Source organism: Chironomus tepperi, unplaced genomic scaffold (genome assembly GCF_022539635.2).
Source record: "Chironomus tepperi strain 1889 unplaced genomic scaffold, CSIRO-AGI_Ctep_v1 contig_424, whole genome shotgun sequence".
NCBI lineage: Eukaryota > Metazoa > Arthropoda > Insecta > Diptera > Chironomidae > Chironomus > Chironomus tepperi.
In genome coordinates, this window is record NW_027226546.1 from 383,018 (window position 1) to 406,440 (window position 23,423).

The following is a 23,423-nucleotide window of genomic DNA, read 5'->3' on the forward strand; positions in this document are numbered from 1 at the left end:
GTCTTGACGGAACCATGACGACAGATAGCGATCCATTTTCAAATTCTAAAGCTTTATAGAGTTTGTTCAAAAGTGACGTCTAATCTTGGTGACCATTATAAGGATCATCTGGATCTAAATTTCAATAATCGCAATTTGTGAACCATTCCAAATCCAAATCCTCAAATTCTATACAAATCCCAAACTTTCTTCTCAAATTTCATTATCACGCAAAGCCCATCCATATCCAACGGTATAATGTTATTAATTCTTAAGACTCACGAAAAAATTATAAATTAATTCAGATTCCGGTTATACATTCACTTGACATTCACACCTTTTCTCTCGTTCTAAAAGTCTTCCTTTGTTTTGCTGCTCTGAAGTTCTAAGTTTACACTTAGTCATCCTGAAAATCTAACACAATTAGTTTTCATTTTTAAAAATTAAATCTTTTTGCACACTTTATTTAGATTCAAGAATGAAATTTGAAAAATCTAAAAGGTAAATGTGCTGATTATTTTCCATGATGACCTCCGTGATGTCCACGATGATGTCCGCCGCCGCCAAATCCACTTTTTGAATTAAACGATTAAATGAAAAATGCTTTGCAATTTTAAAAATTTATATTCTCTTACCCCTGTCCTCCATATCCGCCTCCGTAACCACCTTGCCCGTATCCTCCTTGTCCGTAACCACCTTGTCCTCCATAACCTTGTTGTCCTTAATTTTTGTATTTAAAATGAAATTATTATAAAATACATTCAAATTTTTCTCAATTCGAGCGATTTAAGCTTTTCTTATATTGAGTCAGGACGCTGTGCATTTGATGTGATTACTTTAATCAGTGTTGTCCAAACTGTGTGTCGTAAAATACTAGAGAACCGGCAAAATTCTTTGGAAATGCCATGAACTGAATAACATGTGCAGCTTCGGTCATGAATTACCATCAAGATGTGCATCAAACAGTTTGAAAAACACTGATATAGACACTATTCAAAAGCTTAATAAGGACTTTTACGAAAGTCTACGATTCCTATTCAAAAAGCCGTAGATAATCATGTGCATTACTTACCATATCCACCACCAAACGATTGTGGATTAGGATATCCAACTGTTTAATATAAAAAAGTTGCAATTATTAATATTTATGTCTCTTTTTGCTGCAAAACTGTATACACCAAATTAAAATCTGATTTCATCAACATCCAACATTCTCTAATGATTAAAGACACTAACCATACTGACGCTTTGGTCTTGCACTATCAACACTTTCATAATCAGAATTCTCTCCTTCTAATTCAACCACAGCTAAAAGTGGTTCTGATACTTCTTGATCCTGACCAACATCTTCAACAGGAAGAGTGTATGCAACGGCAGCACAGAATGCCAAAATTATTAAAAACTTCATATTTATTAACTTAATTTCACTTTAACTTTATCCAATGAGCTTGAAATTCTAAGCGTGACTGAAAGATGCTCCAAAATTTAAAGTTCTTTTATAGTGGAATAAGTACAGTCCTGAAAAGTAACAAATAAATCTAATGAATCAAAATTAACTCTTTTACATCATACAAAATGATTATCCTGTGTTAGAAACAGGGTAGATCATAATAAACTTTAAGTCAAGATGATCGTTGCAACAGAAGAGAAGAAAAAACCCTGTCTTCAATTCTTTTAAACTCCTGAAGATTATATTTACGTGGTACGTATGTTCAATTCCAGTTAAATAATTATCTTGTTGTTGCTATTTCTTTAGAACCTTGATTGATGTATTGTTTGGAATTATTTTTGGCTTCAATGAACTTGTATGAAACTTTGGAGTGGTGTGCAAAATCTTTAGCAAATGATACACCAAGGGTCGCTAAAAGCTTCAAATTAGGTGCGAACAGTAGGGTGACACACAAAATTTACACTAGAAATGTGCATTACCGTGTCGCACTTTAAAAGGTTTGAGAAACACTTGTATGCAGGGTATTTTACAAAAGATTCTATTCAAGATGAACAATAGTGCTTTCCGATGAAAGGACAAAGCTTTCCTAGGATTACTGATTTAAAAAATTTAGAATAATTCAAAGCTCGAAGTCGACTCGAGCTTTTTTTAAAGATGACGACACAAGACTCAAATTTCGAACTCTGGAAAATTCAGCTAGTCAATATTTTTTGCGAAAATGCTTTAAATAATGATGCAAACTTTTACTCATACTAGGATACAATCCTATCAAGCATGACGAGTGGATATCTATTCTCAAAATCTTGATTTGAAATTTCGCATTTATTGTAAAAGACGCAAAGCTTGATGACCAAAATAACAGACAGAATGACTCATGACTATCCCAAGCAGCAAACCGCTCAATTCGTCTTTGAAATGGATCAAAATCATTCGTGGTACTCAGGATGATATCAGGGCAACTTTGCATCTTACCGGAAAAAACTGCGACTTAGCGGTGCCCTAGCAAACACGTTGTGTTGTTTGAGTTAATCTAGATTAAATCTTGAATTGATTGAATTAAAAGACAGCATTCTTTCAAAATAAATATAATAAATATCAACAGTTTTTATTGAGCATCAGGTTGAATGGAAGATGGAAGATTTGTATATGAACAAAAATTAAATTCTATTTAAGATGCAACAGCATATTTATTTTCCGTAGTAACCATGACCATGGCCGTGATGATGATGATGGTGTCCGTGATGATGGTGGTGGTGACTAATGATAAAAGATTCAATTAATATCTTTGAGAAACAAAATCAAATTATTCAATTGCTTACCCTCCATATCCTCCATAACCATGTCCTCCATAGCCATGTCCATAACCTCCATAGCCTCCTGGAAATAAAGAGATAAATGATTGATTAGAACTCAGAAAAAAATAAATGATAAGCGGTAAAATTTACTGTTATATCCTCTTATGAGATTTAACGCAGCAATAAAAATTAAAGAATCTAATAAATTATGACTAGGGAGTCATGACAGCTACTTATATTGCTGTTTGTTCTTCGATTATTCATTCTACTATAAATCAATAATTTTGCAATAATGCATTGACATTGGCAATGTCCAAAACTTTCAAAATTAAAGGCATTGACTTGGTCAAAGGAAGTGATACTTTCAAAAACATTTACACAAGTTTGGAGAATTGATTGTACTTTTTTGATTGTTAAAATCAAAAATCAATCAAATTTAGTCAAACTTAAACTTCTAAATCAAAACTCATAAGAAAGTTCCTTGAATGAACTCAATAAAATTCAAAATTAACAAATTTTCCTTACCATATCCACCATATCCTCCAAATCCACCTAATCCAAATAGTCCTTGTTGTAAAAAAGAAGAAACAACAAAGAAGGAATGATTATTAATTTTTTGTTTACAAATTTTTTACTACGTATCAATGAAATCTATGAATCATAAACTTGATTATTGTATGCAAATTATAGACAAAACCGGTAGTGCTGTTTGTGCTATTTCCAAAGAATCTTCTCTGTTTTCTATTTGTCTTTTGCAATAGCTGGAATCGGAGATTAATGTGACAATGTTTTGCAAGCATTTTTGAGCTTGTTTTTAAGGTTTTCGATAAAAATATGAACATATTTTGGCAATGACGTCAATAAACTTGGTTTTTTGGAATTTTTAAGGTTAACTTTTCCTCATGTCATTTAAGATCAGTATGCTTTCATGGACTCTTCACCTGCTAAGGTGGCAGAAAACCTTTAATCTTCCATGATTAACCTTGGTGGTATGCCACGACCGAAACCACTCGCGGCATACTGTCATTGACATGTACAAATAAATTTGGCGGGACACAGGATGCTATCCACTACTTTAGATACAAGTAAACAATTATAAAGCACTTGATGTTCTACATTTCGAACCTTTATCACATCAGCTCAGATAAAAAGCAGTTTCAAAAGGAAAGTAAAACGGACAACATTGATAATGTAGAACATAGAAAGTTACAAAATGATTACAGCTTCCAACACAAATCATCCAAGTACTTTTAATTCAAGTTTCTGATTCACAAAATTCTCAAAATATTTTTTTGTTGACACTAACCGAATTGTCTCTTTTGACGCACTACATCACTATTTTGATTATTAGAACTATCAGCAGCTTCTAAAGCAACAACTGTTAATGGTGATTCAGCTTCTGGTTTTTGATCGACTTCCTCAACGGGCACTGCGTATGAAATGGCAACAAACAATGCCAAGACCACAAACAACTTCATGTTTATTTCTTTTGTTTTTAAAGATTCTTCTGTTACAAGTTTATACAACGTGTCTGAAACACTAAATGAGACTGAGTAAATTTTGAAAACAAGCAGTGCTTATATACTCTCTTGGATAAAAACAACACTAAAGAGCGGATAGATAATGAATAATTTAACTATTGGAGGTGATAAACTACTAAAGAAAGGTGATGAGAGAAGAGAATAAGGCTTATTAATAAACCGGACTGATTAATTAAGTGCATCGACGTCATGAAGGAAAAACCAATAACTGTAAATCGGTCTTGTATCCCATGTGACAATCATTATTGTATTAATTAACTTACATATGGAAGAAATGTTGAGGAATTTCGGAGAAAATTGTACGACTTTCTTCGAAATGAGTTGGCGCGGGAATCACCTTTTTGTTATTGTTGTGCTTATTTATAGTTTGAACAGCTGTAAAGAAATTGCGATTGATGCAATTCTGTAAATTGATTGTATTGTTCCAAAGAGAGTCCATCAGTCACTCAAGTTATTGAATTTCATAATGTGCTTTATCTGAAAACAAGCAGTTCTTTCCGGATCATTAAAAACCTGAACGACAACTTAAAATTTTTTTGGTTAATTGCGAAATTGTTTAAACAAATATTTATTGGACATAAAGTATAATTGGATATATGATGTACATCATGAAAGGTTATAGATTATTCCGATCCCTAAACCAGAGAAACTGCAGCATGGTGAGTCATATTGAGGCTTGATCTTGATCTTCTTGTGATTTATTTTCCCCAATAAACAATCTTGTGAGCATGAGGTCTGTAGTATCTGATTAATTCGAAATAAATTATCATTAAATTATGAAAAGTTGCAATAAATTAATTGTGACTTACCCTCTGTAAATAATTGACATGATGATTAATAATTGGGATATAAAAGTTGATTAAAAGTGATGAAAATAATAACAATCTTCATTATTCTTACCCATATTCATCTGCAAATTAATTAGAAAATACAAGTAATTAACAAATTTGTAAACTATAAAAGTGATTTAATGGATTAATGTGAACAAGTGCACGTCTAAGGCATTGAAGAATTTATGGTTTCATTATTCCATATATCACATATTATGATTCATTAAGTTTTGGAAGACGTAAACATATTTTTTGAAAACAAATTTCAACTTACTTGATGGTGGATATCCACTGTATCCGAAACCTAAAAATATGAATGCAGAATTTGATTTAGTTTGAAATTAGGGACTTAGGTGAGGGATGGGTGATTGGTCATCATAGACAAATCCAGAAATCGAAGTCAATTCAAACTTTGTATGGAGTCGAGTTGACATGAATCGACTTTTTGAATACAAAATCCGAGTCGACTTCGATCTCTGGACAAATCTTTGAATCACTTTAGATCAGTGTTGTCCAAGCTGTCAAATCACATCTTGGTAGTAAGCCACGAACAAAACTGCACAAACCATGCAATTCAAGTCATTTTCACAATTTGGACAACATTGCAGCATAGAAAATCCCATTTAAAAGACCGCTGATCCGATCAGCACAATGTATTCGCCAAGGGACCGCTTCGTTGCCGTATTAACTGTAAGACACATAGCTGCTCTGGCGACACCGTGACAAATGATATCGCTTCACTTTCACGGCAAACAATACGATTCGCTGCATTCTACTGATCAGGTAAGTCTTTTTAGACCATTAACATGTACTTACCAGATGGACGGCCGAACGATCCAAAGAATCCTCCTAAATATGTGCATGAGAAACATTTAGTAAATTTGTCGCAATCTTAAGAAATATGTTTTAAAAATAAAATTCCCCAAGTGCATGACATTGACCTTCCAGAGAAATACCAATCAAGTGCACATTGAATGTTTCGATTGTGATTGTAGTTTAATAACTTTTTGACCAGATCCGACCAGATGTTTTGTTCAAATTAAAGTGATTCTTCTGGTTCTTTTGAGAATCAATGTTCGAATGAAAATCCAGAACTTTTTGGTAAGCCACTACATTCCATTCTTAAATTTGACCTCATAACTTATCAGATAATCCAGAAATTATGGTAAATTATGTCGAATCATGCAACCTTAATAAATTTCTTAAATTCATTTCCATTTCTTTACGATTATTGAATATTAAGAAGCTTGTTGTAAGCTCTTTAACGAAAAATAGCAAAGTCATTGAATTATGTCATATGATATTGCATGAAACAGCAGTTGATTTCACCAAAGTCCATAATTTCGAGATTCTCCTGAACTTTTTATGTAAATTGTCAATTTAAAAATGGGAAAGAACCGACTTAATTTTCCAGCAATCATCAAAGTTTTGAAAGCAGTTAAAACGTAAACAGGTAAACAAACTACACATGCTAACACCAGAGTTTACTTTAATAATAAATATACGAGATTATTCACTACAAAAAATTCTGCTAATTAATAAGCAAATTTGTACTAACAAGTGAAATTCATTCTACGATTTTAATTTATGACCTTGCCAAGATTCAGCTAGAATTATTGTGCAATCGGTTTCACTTGATTTCGATCGAAACTACTTGCCCATCACTGTTCTATAGCATTACTCACCTTGACGTCTAGCACGTTCGACACTTTCTGGATCTCTTACAATATGGACAGGATTCAAACTAGCTGATGCTGGATCATGATGATGATGAGCTGGTTCTTCGTTTTGTGCATATGCAGCAACGACAAATAATGCAAGTACAATCAAGAACTTCATTTTGGATGATTTTTTCACTTTTTTAAAACTTTGAATTAAACTTTTGATTTGTTTAGAAGCGAATGCTGTGACTGATGACTGGCTTTGGATCTGAAGGTCTTTTTATACTTAATTTTTGAGTGTCCACCCAGAAATATGAGGAGGTTTTGGGTATGATAGTAAAAATCCCACGAAGGAGCGGAGATTAGGCATGCTAGGATATCATTTTATTGATTCTCAGGGTTGGTATTGCTTGGATTTAGGATTGATTACAGATTTTGAAGAGATATGTACTAGTTTTATGCATATTAACTGGATATACAATGTTGAATATGCACAATTGAGAATATCAGAATATATCATCCAGTAAGGAACAACAAAAGATGAAATAAACAACAAATCAACCCTGCTGAACTTAATACATCAGTCAAACATAAGTATCACTATCTAATGGGAGAACCTCAATTATTCCTTGATACTCTTGTTATTCCTACAATCATCAAATTTGGGTTTTTTCATAACGACACATAATAAGCTGTCCTTTGAGTTCAATAAATCATCAACAACCTTCAAGTCATTTCTTGTATATCAAAATAAGTCAGTAAGGAACTGATACTTTGTTATGTATCAACAAGTCAAAGACTGAATCATAAATTCCAAGTAAATTCTTTATTGACTATTAAATGAATGTAGGAACAAAGATGATCTAGAAGAAAATCGAATGACTGTAAATAATATCGCCATCATATGCCATTGGGGTAAATCCGACTATTATTTATGAATATTAAGATTGCTATTTCATGCTTCAGCACTCGTTTGGTAAGATTTTATTCACTGCAATTTCATTCTTAATACTCCTTTATGTACAGTTCAATGAATCTTCAATTGCTCTTTAGAATTTGCGTCGGAATAGACTGTTGATTCAGAAAATAGCAATTATGTGAGTCAGATTTAGTGATATAGAACAGCACTGATAGAGAATCGAAGGATTCTAAGGGATGATCAACAATGAACAGGATAGTAAAAGGGCTGAACTGTAAAAGAGATCCTGAATGACACAATTTGACGAACCTCATTTTCCGAAGTAAACAATTCGTTTAAAGCTTAATACGGAAGTACAAATGCTGAACTTACTGCTAAATGTCATGAAACACGCAAATCCCTATAAACTTTGCTGATTTGAAGACTTAAATCAAAGTTACCTTCGACGCAAAATATTTAATATTTACCAAATTGCGATTCTTTAAGGTAAGTGAATTTTTATTAACAAATTCCTATATTGAGTATCATAAGGAACAACAATCGACTTTTAGTACTGCACATTCTACATCTTACTTTATGGATCAAGGGAAATAGGCGTTTATTTTAGTCGTATATAGACATCCATGGACATTATTGTCTTCATTTCAAGAAAATAGTCCATTTAATCCATAAAAGTATCCAATTGCCTTTCTTTACGCCTACAAATAGTAAATTATTAAATAACAGAGCTTTAAGTAAATATGTCAAAGGAATTGGAACTTAAGATTTTGTCGCGAAAATGCTTCGTCATTATTGGACATCTCATTTCTGTAAACATTCGACTAATAATTAATTATTAGCCGGTGTGTTAATTTTGACGGTATTAAATCCACTTAGCATGTTCGTCTAGACACAAGAAAAAACCCCAAGGTAGTTGTTATTTATGCTACACTAATTTAAATTATATCTAAATAACAACAACAAGACTTAATTAGATTTAGGTAATAAAAAAGTTGTTATTGTTTTTAATTCTTGATATCCGGCATCCGGTAGTGGTGGACAACCTTATCATTTTCATGAAAGGAAGCTGTTGACAGAGACAGGATTGCATTTGGTATTAGAAATTGGCAAGCGGAAGCCTGCGTTTGGGGCAGTTGCAGGCGACATCTGAAGGAAAGGATCGCAGATGATCTATACGGCCAGCAAAGTAAGTGGTACACCATCTTGATGGTAAGCGTCGACTAAAACCGTACACGATATAAGATTCATTGGGTTTCTAAAAGTTTTTGGCGCCACACTCAGAGTGTTTGATCATAGGTCGAAGTCGACTCGGATTTTGTATGGAGTCGAGTCGTCTTGGGTCGACTTCGAACTCCAGCCTGGACATATAGGTAGCATACCACTGATATAATCAAATGAAATGGATATTGTTATTATTTTCTAAATAATTTTTTACTTTATTGTGTTCTTTATTCGATACCTAATTATATTATTTATAGAACTTCTATAGAATAGAGAATTTATGAGGAATAAGTAACATCATTAAAGAAGATTTTTGGTAATATTTGGTAATTTCAACACTTGAGAGATCTTCAATTGTTAGTTCCTTTTGTCATGGTTATTATCATTATTTTGATTCATGCTGATCATTCTGAAAATACTCGAAAGATCATCGACAATTTCGGCATTTCCCAATGTTAATAACACGATGATTCATATCTTGTATATGCTTAGAGCTACACATATTTTGTAAACATGTTTATAAAATAAAAAATAACAAAAATGAGAAGTCGAAATAGACAGATTCGTGAATGAATACTGATGGTCAATAACAGCTTTATATTGCGCGCGCATGTATGTGCTTAAGCCCAAATCTGAAAGCAACAAAAGAATTGAAATTTCATTGAAGGAAAGAAGTAAACAATATTTTTTTTGCATGCAGCTACGACTTACTCTTAATGTGAAATCCCAACTGCCAGTTGAAAGAGCAGTTCCATCTGGAGAAACTTGTAAACATGAAACCTTATTCTCATGGCCATATAAAAGGCAAACGCGTTGACTTTTTAGTGTGTCCCAAACATTGACTGTATAGTCATTATAGCCGGCAAATAAGAGACGTCCACTAACTGAGAAATCGACAGAATTTACTCCAAAGATAATGCTTTCCTTGCTATAAACTGCAACTTCCTTATCGGCTCTCAAGTCAAATAAGCGACATGTTGAATCATCGCTGCCTGTCGAAATTGCATCACCACTTGGATGAAATTTAACGCTATTAATATCAGACTGATGTCCTTCAAATGATTGTACGACATGACTTGTCCTCATGTCCCAAATAAATGCCATTTTATCACAACTCTATATAATTCAATATCAAGGAAAAGATCAATTAATTTATTATGGACAAATGCTTAATTTACTTACGCCAGACACGAATGTATTTCCAGTTTCGTTCGGTGCTTGATCAATGGCCATGACATCACCTGAATGACCATGAAAGCTTTGTAATAACTGACCTGACTCAACATCCCACAAAGCGCAAGTGGAATCGCCGCTACCAGTTAAAATTTGTTGATCTGAATTTGGAAATAAGCAGCAACTCATGTAACTTGTATGAGTACCGACTGTCTTCTTGCGAGAGGAGATGTCCTCTTCAGTTGTTATTGGATATACAGTGACTTTATTATCAAGTCCTCCGCATGCAACAGCTAGAAAGTTTTAAAATGTATCAAAAAGATCCAGTAACTTCCAGAAATCTAGAATTTACCATTTCCGGAAGTTGAGTATGAGCAACTCATGACCCAAGTTGCTGGCATTGTAAGTGCGTGTTCCTTATTAGTAGAAAATGCATCCCAAATAATTAACTTTCCATCCTGAGAGCTACTTACGATGTGTCTTTTATCAGGCGACCAATCACTGCATAAAACCTTAGCCTGATGTCCCTTCAATATGCGACGAGGCTTAATATTAAGATAACTTATCATCTCCAATCGATCAGCAATTGATGAGACTGAAAAATTTGGGAATTTACTGAAAAGTCCTTGAAAATTATCTAAAAAGTTCTTTTACGTGTGACATCATTAAGCTTTTGACGTTCTTCCTCAAGCTTTTGCTTCAGGTTTTCAGCTTCCTTCATTAGACTAGCCACTTTATCACCAGAATTATTTACTTGATTTGATTCAGACATTTTTTTTGTGCTTTAATTTGACTGAAAAATGCAAACACAAAAAACTTGTTTTTTGTTTTTCTCCAAAGAAAATTGGAAAATGGAAGCGCGCGTGCGCCAATAGAATTAGATTTTTAAAAACTTTTTTCCGTTGTGTGAAATGGAAATGTGCTCTTTATTGTTACTTGCTGTTTTATAAACAATATTGTATTTCAGCTGAGATCTAATGCCTTTTCAGCATATCGTGGCAATACAAATGCAGCCTGATGAACCTTTGTTGTATAGTAACGGAAGTTCAACTTGTCAACCTCTTCATTTGTGAATTTATGGACTGGATTACTCAAGTCGATATTTTCATCTAAACATCCAATAACGAAACCGATATTTCCACATGGATATGATGGAACGACAGCCTAAAAATGTAAAATTACATAGATTAATTAACAGCAAGTCTCAAAATATGTGCTAACTGTCTTACACAAGCATATGACACATTTTTAAAGTGTTGGCCACATGCGTCGATTGTTTCCTTCACGTGTTTTACATCAATCCAGAAACTACTGCCTTGTGAGCATACAATTCCCCCTGGCCGTAATGCATTCTTCATCAACTGGAAGTATGACTCTTGGAAAAGTGAAACAGCTGGTCCAACGGGATCACTTGAGTCAGTAATAATGACATCAAATTGTTCCTTATGATTCTTCATAAATTCAAATCCGTCGCCAATTGTCAAGTTCAATTTTGGTGAATCAAATCCACATGCCATAAATGGTAAATACTTTTTGGACAAGTCAACAACACGTCCATCGATTTCAACTTGATAAACTTCCTTGACAGCTGGATGTTTAACGACTTCTCTGGCAACACCGCCATCTCCGCCACCAACAATCAAAACTCTTTCTGGATTTGGATGAGCACAGATTGGAATCATTGAAATCAGTTCCTGGTACCCGAACTCATCACGTTCCGTACATTGAATCACATCATCGAGAATTAAAACTCGTCCATATGTGTCGCTGTAAAATATATAAAAAAAAGCATGTGAGAATCTTTATAGTAAAATCAAGGTCAAAAGGTTGATCATCCACAAAATACTTACGTCTCAACGAGTTTTATATTTTGAAATTCTGATTTTTCTTCATGAATAACTTTATTGACTTTCAATGAAAAGCATTGACCTGGCCAAAGATCAGTGATTTCACTGAACCATCCTTTTACAAGACTATCCATCACAAAATTTGGGAACTGATTTTTTGAAACTTATGCTGCCGAAAGTTGAGTTAGTACTGACAAAAACAGTTAGTTTGAGATAATGTGATTAACTCTCTTTGTTCTTATCAGCATTATGAGAGTTCTGTGTATGAGAGACATAAAGTACACAAAAAACATTGAGAGAATGTACAAACATTATTGGAATACGGAGAAATTTGAACTGACTTGGTTAATCATAAATTATGACAAATAAAGCGCATTGGATGTCTTGTGAGAATCTAACTGGAACTTAACTTAAGACTATCTAAGAACTTGTTTACATACTGATTCATTGTTGATAATTCGAAAAGAAACTTTATCAACCTGGAAGTCCACAACTTACACATTTTCAAATTATGTCAACAAAAAAGTGAGGTTATTTGAACTATGACCTTTGAATTCTCAAAACTTCTACTATCTGGAAGTAGAAAAGTCAATAAAACAACATTTCAACAGACACAGCACATTATTCCTGTAAAACTGCACAAGTTCTAATAAAATATCAAAAAATTCCCCGAAAAATGTAAATTTTAATCTCAAGTTTCAATTAACAAGCTTGCATTTTAATAAGAACTGACAACTATTAAGTTAGTAATTAACAAATTGTTGATTTATTGTTGTAAATATACATCAGGCACTGCACTGTTCAATAGTAATAATAATATGGTGAATAAACCGGAACTGGAGGTGGAATGTAAGGATTCACCACGACAACAGGACGTCTTCTAGCAAATGGGTAGAAATTTCCATAATATCCTCCGCCTGGCCAAGCCACTGAAACAATTTGAGGCTTCGATACACAAATTTCAATGAACAGCAGCAACACACAAATCAGCACAATATATTTTATCATTTTCAAAGCTTTATTGAGTCAAAACTAATCGAAATATCTATAAATCACTGAGTTTTATAAGCACATACACGATAATGTGTTAATTGAATAGAATTACGAAAGCGGATTGTGATAAAAAATGAATATCTGATGTTTATCCATCGGAGTGATTTAAAGAGAATTCTATTAAAATTTTCTTGATGGCACAACAACAACTTGTGGCTGTTTTTGAACAACTACGGTAGGTTGTTTCTGAACAACAACAACTTTTGGACCTTGCTGTGGAACGACAACGACTGGTCTTGCATTTGGTTTGATTGGACCTTGTTGAACAATTGGTCTTCCTGGTTGTTGTACGACTATTGGTCTTTGTGGAGCAACTTGACGTGCAGGTTGAACAACAACTGGTTTTGGCTGCTTAACAACTACAACTGTTGGTGATCCATTGTTTGCAGGAAGGATTACACGATCTGGAAAGGCACTAACAAATGTAATCACAACGAAAAATAAGATATACGATAAATTAGCCATGTCGATAATGATTCTTGTCAAAATTCAAACTGATGGATATTCGTCTCTATCAATTTCTTTTATAAGATGACAATATCCAATGAGAATAGAAGTGATAATTAGAAAAAGTAACAACTTCCATAAAGTCAATGTTATTATAATGAATCATAATGGCTTTATATTTATGCTGATGATTCCTCCTGCCTAAAAATATCACAAGTGCTAATTTCCAAAATGTTCTTTGTATTGACTAATCATATTTTGAACTTTATTTAAGAAGAATGGACATTATTCACAAAAACATTAGAGTATCACTATGAAAAACCTGCTAGATGTGTGGCTTAAAGTAATGAAGAAGATGCCATCAAAAAATATTCCCGAAAATGGTAATGAATGATGTTTAGAATCTCAGTATTTAACCCCAGAAACCTCCATATCCTCCAAATCCGACTGGATATCCGTAGCCGTATCCGTAGCCACCTGAAATTTATAGATATTCGCATTAGTATGCTAATATAAACAAAAGACATTAAATTAAAAGATATTGAAGTTACCATATGGATATCCATAAGAGTAAGGGTAGTATCCACCATAATATCCACCTGAAGAAGATTAAGTAAATATACGATTAATTAAAATATTCAAAATTCTGATCAAGGCTATCTTACCTATTGGAAATCTGTAATATTTCCATCAAAAATGTTTCAAAAGATGTTAAAAATCAGCTGAAAAATCAAAATAAACTTCGACTTACCCTCCTGAAAAATAGAAATTGAGTTAGTTTATAGGTTGGAACTAACGATTCAATTCAAATAATAGGTACGATAAATTTAAGTAAGTGGCACATGAATTAATTTGAATTCCCTTAACGTTCATTTGAGATTTGAATATTATTTATTGTGCATAGTTGAAGACCCCTTTCCATACAAAAGTTCAGTCTGTTTTTGAACTCCGAAGAATAAACATCTTAATTATTTTGAACTCTAAAGAATAAACATCATTCAATTGTAACACAAAACCTTAAGGTTTTTATCTCTTCCGTGAAATTACAAGACCTTACAACACTCATTGCTAAATCATCATGATACCATCGCACATAAAACTTAAATATTGGACTTAAATAAATAATTAATTCAATTATTTTTTATAGCACAAACTTTTGAAATATCACTTGAATAAATTATTATCGGAAGAAGGAAATTGACAGTCCAGTGCGTATGACGACCTTTTTCTTCAGCCGGTACAAAACATATCAAAACAACCTTTACACCGCATGCTTTGATAAATGATCACACCGGTTAATGACCTATGAAATTCCGGATTTTTCGTTTTTGGCAAGCAGCGTGAAGAAGTCATGTTTACGCAATGATATTCCAAAAATTTACAAATAATAGATGGTATAAAGATGATTATGTTGTTTTATTTCGTCCCTAAAGGCACAAATTAAGTAAGGACATCCAAATGGATTCGTAATAGACTATAAACACAAAATTGCTTCCAAATGGAGCCTCATATCATCCAGACATTTAACATTAGTCTTAATTACCTCATTTGACTTGATTTTGCAGTTTCTGAACTGGAATTTTAAGAATGTCAAGCATCAAACCACATTCTAACAAAATTTAATTGCACCAGGTTCTGTGCCATTTGCTATTTAAACTAATTTTATGCCATTTTTTGATAAATCGCAGAAAGAACAAGCTTTCCATTTAAAGGTGTGCAGTTCAAGCTTTTTAACACTTCCTCAATAGAATATATTTTGATCGTAAATTAAGTAAACAAAGGCAGATTCTTGGTATTTACTCTTGTCCGCGTCTGACTAAATCTTTGCCTTAAAAGTGTAAATGTTTATTATGGCTAGAAACACCACGCACGAATGGCAATTCCAACTTTAAAATTCAAAACAAATAATTTGGTAAAAGAATGTCTTGCGATGATGCAAGATCCACGAACATGTTTTGTGCCAATTATAAAATTTCTCGTCTTAGTTCTAACGTCATTAAGTTCTCTCACCATATCCATAATATCCATAATGTCGGTGATGTCTTTTGTCTCTCACCAGTAAATCTCCTGAATCCTCATTATCTGTGATTGGTGAGCCTTCTACCGCCGCTAATTGTTCAACTTGATTAACTTCATTGACTTGCTCAACTGGTAAGGCACTGACCGCACACAAGACAGCCATAATGGCAAAGATTTTGACGTAAATTCCCATCTTTATGTCTCTATTTACTTAAATATTAGAATACAATCTGCTCTGATTTAGTTCCTTTATGTTTACACACTGATTTCCACAGATAGACTAAACTCTAGAACGCAACTGGAAGAATCTTTTATACGTGAGCGGAAAACTGAGGTAAATATCAATACCAAAACGTTACAATCGTGGAAACAAGTTTGTACAAAAATGTCCACCAGAAATAATATCAATGCGCAAGAAAAGAAAGAAAAAAATCCCCGATCAAATTTTGTTTATAGCGATCAAATTCCGTAACAAAAATAATTGATCCACATATAGAGAGGGGCCATGTGATGGAAGCTTATGACTACTTTTACTGACTATACTGAGGTGTGAGGTGTCAAAAATCACAAGTTCATGTTGTTTTGTAATTTTCGTGTATGAATCAATGTGAAGGTTCGGAAAATTTGTTTTGCGTTTAGTGCTGTGGATCCAGACGTGACTAAGAATAATTCAATTATAATTTGCAATTAAAATTTTTGTAACGGAAATTACAAATTTGAATTTTTAACGGACATTCATTTTTAAAGCATCGCTTCAACGACGCAAATTCAAATTATTTCCGTTGAAATAAATTATAAAAGCTAATAATCGTGTTTACTTTATTATTGACCTTAATTTATGCATTACTATCGTCACTAAGAAGTCAATAACAATTAGAAATGTTTTTTTTTCATCCTTATTACAAATGCAAATTTATTCGATATAAAAATTACCCATCACGCGGATTCTCGATGATGACACTTTTCTCATTAAGATTCTTTCTTTCATAAAGAATGCAAAATTCTTAAATTAACATTTCTATGGGATAATAATCCACTTCATCTTCTAATGGTATGGACTTTATTAAAACAGTTTTTGAACGAAAAAGGAATTGTGTTGAAGATCACTTTGGTATTGAATTGGAAAGAATACTTCCTTGATGTTATTCTGTGTATGTTCAGCTAGTTAAGGCTTAAAAGTCAATGAACCAGTGAGATTCGGTGAATGAACAAAATTTTGACAAAAATTATTTTTTGATGAAAAAATTTGAATTTTTTTTTTTGTTAAAATTCAAATTTTTGAAAACCGTTAAAGTTTTAAATAATTTAGAAAGCTCTTCTCTATTTAACTACTTTCTAGCAAATTCATGATTGAATATTTAACTTCCAAAAGATCCAAAAGAAGTGTTAAACACAAAATGATCACAAATTTCAGGCAATAAACAATAATAGACGTACACAGAACCACCATCAATCAAGCAATAAAAAACAATTTATTTGTCTTCTTGCTACCTTGTTCTCATCTCAAAACCATAAAGATGAAGCTTGTTATTCATAAACAAAAGCTTAATTAGGAAAATTGTAGATTTTGTTAAATTTCCACCAATTTTAATAATATTTCTGTCAACAATAAAATAATGAAGCAATTTGATTTGTTTGGCAAGTTCTATACAATTGTATTCAGCAAGTTTTGCAAAGAAATCACGTGTGGATGATTATTCTTTATTTATTGCGTTGAAGGTCAAGTTCAATTATAATTTAAGCGAGATCAATGAACCATGTAGAGGAGATCGTCTGTTTGTCAGACAATAAAGATGTAAATGTAGATGATTTGCAACTTCAGGAAGTTGTTGTGAAGTGATTTAATTACATTTAATTGGAAGTTGTAGATTACAGCAGATTTTATGAGAATTTTTAGGGAAAATTTGGAATTTAAGGATTAATTAAATCCAGGGATTAAAATTTAATCCTAGGATTTATTTTTGTTTACAAATTTAAATCGGAAGACTTCAATTCAGGTTATGCTTGAAATTCTCGAATTATCACAAGTACCAGCCTCTTTATTTGTCAAAGATAAAGCGTCTATCCATCAAAATACATCCAAAACAACAACAAAGCATGTTAAAAACGCAAAAAACCTCCTCAATCGCTCTGTTAATGACTTTGGTCATGAAAATGTGCTCCATCAATAAAAAGGTAAACAATCACATTAATCTGTGCCATTTTCACACGTTTAATTAGACAAATGTGTACTTAGTTAACATGCATATTTAATTATTTATTTCTTTATCTTATTTACATCCTATTGTGCTGCGTTTATGTTGTTATTGTTACATAAAGCATACAAGTTCATCTATACGACATTGAAGACTGTTTTTCAATGCCAGGAAATTCCGAAAAAATATATGAGTCACAGCATGTCTAGATCTATCTTGATTCTGTTTTTGACATTTTCTTCTTCTTAAGCGGTCATTGATTGTGGATATCCATTGATGACGTTGTGTTTATGATAAAAATCGAGAAAAACTCGTTTCTGGTAATTTCCTTGTCAGGTAGGATGACTTGCTAAAACAGCTTCTTAATTCCAACTTACATCTGATGTAGCGTACCCAAAAAAAGAAGATTAAACAATTTGTCAAACTCTTCATTGTGTCCGAAAAAGAATTTAATTCAAAATTTATCATGTGACTGGATTTGACGCGGAACTGCCATTAATTAAGATGCTCATCATTTTTTACTTGATGGAATATCCAAAAAAGTTCATTGTCTAAATTTGCGAACAATAATAAACAAGTCGAGGACAAAAAACAGAAGAAACCACGAATTTCTCATTAATTGAGGCGTATCCATAGAATTTTGATGCAGTTAGTCATGTTGTTTACCGAAAAATCACTGATGGCTCGTGGTGGATGAATTGAGATCAAATCACAAGCTTTCAAAATTTAACGGAATTTTAAAATTTAAATAAAAAACTGCACAAGCGGTTTTCAAAATTTTAAATTTTCAAAATAGGGAATAACGGTCTTTTGAACTGTCTGAAAACTTAATTCCTAAAACTAAAGATTCAATCTGTGAATGTCACCAGACAAATAAAATGCTAATTCAATTCATCAATGCTTTAATAGTTTTTCTTAATTCAAATCAACAATAACTGGTTAAAAAATCTTTTCTTATAACAATTCATCCATCAAATTTCAGTCACCGCCTTCTGTAGCCTTAAACTTTTTAACAGAGTTATGTCCATTTCCATTTGTTGCAGTAGCATCAATCTTTCGTTCTTGGATGTATCGTCGCCGAAGCGTTTTATTCTCCATTTGCTCAAAATGGTCAGCAAACATGACTTTCAGTGGCTCGTACATTAAATGCATTTTTGGAAGGTCATTGAGTGTCACTTCCATGTTGTCAAAAGCTATTGCGATGTTTTTCTTGTCGACTTTGTCTTCAATCAATGGAATTTTGGCATATCGCTGTGAGAAATGTGTCAAAATCAAGTAACGTGCCTGCATCTTCTTGCCGACTTGAATTGCTTGCGATACTGTTGAATGCATTTTAATTCGTGCCTCTTTCCATAAATCATCTTCCATAGTAGCTTCATGGATTAAAATATCAGAATTCATACCGATATTAATTAAATCTTCACATGGAATTGTATCACCGCTGTATGTTATTTTGACTGTATCATTTGGATTCATGTCTGACTTCATTTCGTTCTTCATTGTGATGGATATACCAAATGAGTGTGGACAATGCTTGACGTAACATGACTGAATCTTTTCTAATCCTAAACGCTTTTGTAGAGCTTCAATTTTCGATTCATCAACGTCCCAACTTATCTGTAAATTAAATTAAATAAAATTATTAGTAACGAATTTGGAAAATTCAAATTTCAACGATTTTCAAAAATTTGAATTTCTGTTCAAAAAGTTCAAATTTTAAAAATACGTTAGAAACTCACCAAATCTGAACATGGAAACAGCTCATATGTGCTGAATATTTCCTCAATTCGATAGTTATAGAACGAAAGGAAGGAATTAATCTGAATTGGTGCCAGCAAAATAACTTTATCGTCAGTCAACTTTCGTCGTCTATTCAAAATATTAATTAATCCTAAATGATGGTCAGCATGTAAATGTGAAATATAAATTAATCGTAGATTCTTAAGAATTTCATCAGCACCGTCACGTCCAAAAAATCTAACAATTTGTCCAAAAGTTCCTTCACCACAATCAAAAATAGCACAATTATCAGCCGAAATTTGAATTAAATTAGCTGAGACATTTCGAGTCTTGTTCGGAATGCAAGATCCAGTTCCGAATGTTGTAACTTTTGGAAATTCCTTATTTCGTTCAGCTTTAGTTCTAGTATATATTTTACTGGTTTCAGCCTTAAAGTTATCAATCAATGCACGCAGTTCCGGTGCATTTTCATACGTTTCTTCCATGACTTTGTCAGGATGTGAATAAGGTTCCTTAAATCGATCAAATCCTTTTGGTGGACGTAAATGAAAGCAACTACGAATGCCTAGTTCTGGATAGTCAGAAAATCGATCTTCTCGATTTCCTTCAACATCAATTTTAAATTTCTTTGATGGACTTGCATCCATTTCCGATACATCGATAGTCATGTCATTTACTTGCATGTAAGGATGTGGTTCCTTCAACATTGGAAACACAAAATCATCGATTTCATTTAATTGACGTTGAATGCGATGTGATGCAAAATATCCAGTAAATGTGTTCCGTTCATTGACAATAAGATGTGTTGTGCTTGGTGAGAATTTATCCATCCATTTCTTATACTGCTCATTCTCAATCATCTCTTGTGGTGAAAAATGGACAACGACCAGTGCCATGTCTTCTTCCTTTTTACATCCAGCTTGATGAGCTACAAATCGCTGATTTTCTAGCAATGCTGGCAAATAACTCATGTCTGGAATATCAACAAAAATAAAGACTGCACCAGGACATGCACTTCCTCTAACATCGTCAGCTTTTACAACAGATCCATCGGGTAAAGTTACATCGAATCCATTTTTCAATCGTCCTAATAAAGGTCCTGGACGAACGCCTAACTCTACACACTTTTCTAAATTTAATGTTCCAGGACGAGGCTGTAATTTACAAATGTAGGACATGACATCAACATCTGAATTTTTTGAGTACGAATGTTGTTGATTTTTGGATGATGCTGAGTTGTTTTGAGCTGATTCTCGATTGTTGTTAAAGTTTTTAAATCTATTCTTTTCTTCATATCCATAATAGTCAGTAGTGTCATCCTGGATGTTATATTCTAGTCGATCTTTCTCTGTCCAATCATCAGTTTTATCTTTCTTACTTTCCTCAATTATTGGTGTTTCTGGTTCCTCAGTTTTGGTTTTATGTAATGGTACATAATTAACTCGCAAGACTGAATCTTCCCAAAATTCTCCGTCTTTGCATTCTGGCGTTTCCACTTTCATGTTTCTAAGTACAACAAACTTTTTTGTTGCATCGAAAATTTCATCAATTCCAGACGGTCCGTGGAGATTAATTTTTGGAACTCCGATTTCTTGAAGTGTTAAGGATAATCCACAAACTCCACCAACTTGATGCCATGACTTTCGTGTCAGAAAAATATGCTCCATTCTTGTCAACTTGGTACGGTGTTCATGAGCTAATCGTTGAGTTCCTTCTCCACAGTTGAACAGGTATCTAGAAAGGCCATAAGTTTCTGTTACTTAAAGTTGATTTCATAAATTTTGTAATATTTACCTTGCTTGTTCGGAGAATAAATATATAGCACTGCTAGTTCCTCGAGCACCGCTTCCTAACACTTGTATATTGACAGTTCCAGGTGAATAGAATTGTGATCGTTCCTTAATTCTAATTCTATGCTTTTGAGCATTTAATTGATGTTCTGATGTATCTTTCGGCATGGTTTTAAGGATATCTATTAATTTTGAGTATCTACGGACATATAAGTTTATTCTTTTCATGCGATATGCTGCTAATGACGGAATATATCACTTTATTATATTTAATCAACACCTCCTTCTTGAAATCTTTATTTATTGATAAACTTCACTTTTAAATAAATTTGGAAAGCATGATAATCAAAATCAAAACAAAAGAAACTTAACAGGGGTATGAAATATTTTTGCTACTGACATAACGGATTTTTTAAATTTAAATTTCAGTTGATATTCCCCTTGAAGTAAATATAAAACTTGCAAAAAAAGTATTTTAATTATTTTAACTATAAATTCTCAGTGAACAAGTCTAAAAACTATACAATCAACTTAAAGAGCTTAAAAAGAAAGTAAGTAGCATCAAGGATTGCATGATATCTTCTTAAATCACATGAAAATTGCAATCATAATAATCGGAAAATTCTCGAAGACATTTCATAATTTTTGCGAAATTTTCAGAATTTTCAATTCGAGATGTTATCACGATTAGCAGTCACAACAACCAGGATTAATCCTGCATTTATCAAGAGCGCTATCCAAAATTTACCTAAAAATCGCCAGACAATTTTCCGTCAATTTGCTGAAGATGTAAAATACCGAACTAGAAGTGAACGAATCAATGAGCGATTGACCCTTAAGGAACGTGCAATGGCACCTGCTGGACCTAACGGTATGCTAATTCTATAATTATCTAGAAGATGTTTATTAATTTCATGAAATTTGCTAGAATTAAATCATTTACTTGTTGCACATTTGATGATAAATAATCTATTTTTAACTTAATTATAGCTTTTGCTATTGGAAAAGGAGCCTTAGCTGGCGGTAGCATCTTAGGTCTTGGAGCTTTATGCTTTTATGGTGCTGGAATGGGGCAAGGAACAAATGCTCTCGAAAATTCCATGCTTTGGCCAGAACATGTTAAGCAACGAATTCAGGACACATATTTATATTTTGGTGGATCAATTGCTATTTCTGCATTATCAGCACTTGCTGTTTTCCGTAGTCCATCGATCTTACGCTTAGTTTCAAGCGGTGGATGGTTGAGCATCATTGGAACATTTGCCCTAATGATTGGTTCCGGAATGGTTGCTCGTTCAATCCCTTACTCACCCGGTCTCGGAACTAAACAGCTTGCATGGGCAGTTCATTCAGCTATTTTGGGTGCTGTTGTTGCTCCATTGTGCTTTGTTGGTAAGTTAATTGAAAACTTGTTGAAATCTGGGAGATATGCGCAGTTTTAAATGTCCTTGAACTGCACTAGATTTCATAATTTGAGCTGTAATTAAACAATAATTAATTTTGCAGGAGGTCCAATAATGCTCCGTGCAGCATGGTACACAGCTGGTATCGTCGGAGGATTATCAACAGTAGCTGTTTGTGCACCAAGTGAGAAGTTCCTTAATATGGGCGGCCCACTTGCCATTGGTCTCGGTGTTGTCTTTGCCTCATCTATCGGCTCAATGTTCCTATCGCCAGCAACTGCATTGGGAGCTTCCTTATACTCAATGAGCTTGTACGGTGGATTATTGCTGTTCTCTGGCTTTTTACTTTATGATACACAAAAGATCATCAAACGAGCAGAAAATCATCCAGCATATGGCTTTGCACCTTACGATCCAGTCAATAACAGCATTTCGATTTATTTAGATACACTCAATATTTTCATTAGAATTGTCACAATCTTAGCTGGCGGTGGAAATCGCAGAAAGTAAATTAATTTATGATCTATTTCTATTTTTAATTTAAGGCTGTTAATATATATTTTTTTGTGTCCTGAATAAATATGATAATAAAACGTACATAAGTGGAATAATCTAGAAAAAGATAATTTAATGCGTATTAAGTATTAATATTTTTAACATCGAGCAGCATCCATATAACGGTTTTTTCAAATTCAAATTATATTTTGAACTGAACACGTCCTTTAGTTTCTTGTCCCGCTATCCTGGCAAGGTGGAACAGCAAGCTTAGGTAGTTTGGCATAAAAGTTGTACATTTCGTCCACAAAAGATATCGTGTCGCACTTTTCTGTCATCATGCAATTAATTCTATTTAAAATCTA

At 33.2% G+C, this 23,423-nt stretch overlaps 8 protein-coding genes across 9 annotated transcripts; 1 reads left to right on the forward strand and 7 right to left on the reverse strand.

Annotated features, from left to right (window-relative positions):
* Window positions 1-406: 406 nt before the first annotated feature.
* LOC139097546 (RNA-binding protein squid-like) lies at window positions 407-1,451 on the reverse strand. Its single transcript, XM_070649423.1, has 4 exons — window positions 1,216-1,451; window positions 1,052-1,090; window positions 615-699; window positions 407-551 (listed from the first exon to the last, which is right to left on the reverse strand). Exons 1-4 carry the CDS (start codon window positions 1,385-1,387, stop codon window positions 494-496), a joined length of 354 nt encoding a protein of 117 aa, XP_070505524.1. The 5' UTR covers window positions 1,388-1,451; the 3' UTR covers window positions 407-493.
* A 1,047-nt stretch (window positions 1,452-2,498) lies between these two features.
* LOC139097555 (neuropeptide-like protein 31) lies at window positions 2,499-4,292 on the reverse strand. Of its 2 annotated transcripts, none has more exons than XM_070649434.1 (4): window positions 4,031-4,292; window positions 3,250-3,276; window positions 2,749-2,806; window positions 2,499-2,686 (listed from the first exon to the last, which is right to left on the reverse strand). In XM_070649434.1, exons 1-4 carry the CDS (start codon window positions 4,200-4,202, stop codon window positions 2,617-2,619), a joined length of 327 nt encoding a protein of 108 aa, XP_070505535.1. In that variant the 5' UTR covers window positions 4,203-4,292; the 3' UTR covers window positions 2,499-2,616. The 2 variants fall into 2 exon arrangements, with proteins under 2 accessions (XP_070505535.1, XP_070505534.1); XM_070649433.1 differs by having other exon boundaries at window positions 3,250-3,291; window positions 4,031-4,289.
* Window positions 4,293-9,124: 4,832 nt separating this feature from the next.
* On the reverse strand, window positions 9,125-10,993 carry Gbeta5 (guanine nucleotide-binding protein subunit beta-5). The gene is made up of 5 exons (XM_070649377.1): window positions 10,724-10,993; window positions 10,422-10,664; window positions 10,079-10,362; window positions 9,608-10,012; window positions 9,125-9,528 (listed from the first exon to the last, which is right to left on the reverse strand). Exons 1-5 carry the CDS (start codon window positions 10,839-10,841, stop codon window positions 9,517-9,519), a joined length of 1,062 nt encoding a protein of 353 aa, XP_070505478.1. The 5' UTR covers window positions 10,842-10,993; the 3' UTR covers window positions 9,125-9,516.
* On the reverse strand, window positions 10,951-12,115 carry SpdS (Spermidine Synthase). Its single transcript, XM_070649378.1, has 3 exons — window positions 11,920-12,115; window positions 11,299-11,836; window positions 10,951-11,233 (listed from the first exon to the last, which is right to left on the reverse strand). Exons 1-3 carry the CDS (start codon window positions 12,048-12,050, stop codon window positions 11,033-11,035), a joined length of 870 nt encoding a protein of 289 aa, XP_070505479.1. The 5' UTR covers window positions 12,051-12,115; the 3' UTR covers window positions 10,951-11,032.
* Window positions 12,116-12,654: 539 nt separating this feature from the next.
* On the reverse strand, window positions 12,655-15,739 carry LOC139097510 (uncharacterized). Its single transcript, XM_070649379.1, has 4 exons — window positions 15,427-15,739; window positions 14,082-14,171; window positions 13,968-14,015; window positions 12,655-13,893 (listed from the first exon to the last, which is right to left on the reverse strand). The coding sequence occupies exon 4, from the start codon at window positions 13,432-13,434 to the stop codon at window positions 13,090-13,092; it is 345 nt and encodes a 114-aa protein (XP_070505480.1). The 5' UTR covers window positions 13,435-13,893; window positions 13,968-14,015; window positions 14,082-14,171; window positions 15,427-15,739; the 3' UTR covers window positions 12,655-13,089.
* Window positions 13,829-15,628, reverse strand: LOC139097543 (uncharacterized). The gene is made up of 5 exons (XM_070649419.1): window positions 15,427-15,628; window positions 14,168-14,171; window positions 14,082-14,092; window positions 13,968-14,015; window positions 13,829-13,893 (listed from the first exon to the last, which is right to left on the reverse strand). The coding sequence occupies exons 1-5, from the start codon at window positions 15,626-15,628 to the stop codon at window positions 13,829-13,831; spliced, it is 330 nt and encodes a 109-aa protein (XP_070505520.1).
* A 2,776-nt stretch (window positions 15,740-18,515) lies between the features above and the next one.
* RNaseZ (ribonuclease Z) lies at window positions 18,516-21,569 on the reverse strand. The gene is made up of 3 exons (XM_070649459.1): window positions 21,165-21,569; window positions 19,370-21,104; window positions 18,516-19,247 (listed from the first exon to the last, which is right to left on the reverse strand). The coding sequence occupies exons 1-3, from the start codon at window positions 21,386-21,388 to the stop codon at window positions 18,609-18,611; spliced, it is 2,598 nt and encodes an 865-aa protein (XP_070505560.1). The 5' UTR covers window positions 21,389-21,569; the 3' UTR covers window positions 18,516-18,608.
* LOC139097575 (growth hormone-inducible transmembrane protein-like) lies at window positions 21,570-23,189 on the forward strand. The gene is made up of 4 exons (XM_070649460.1): window positions 21,570-21,711; window positions 21,821-22,031; window positions 22,151-22,552; window positions 22,667-23,189. The coding sequence occupies exons 2-4, from the start codon at window positions 21,836-21,838 to the stop codon at window positions 23,071-23,073; spliced, it is 1,005 nt and encodes a 334-aa protein (XP_070505561.1). The 5' UTR covers window positions 21,570-21,711; window positions 21,821-21,835; the 3' UTR covers window positions 23,074-23,189.
* Window positions 23,190-23,423: the final 234 nt, after the last annotated feature.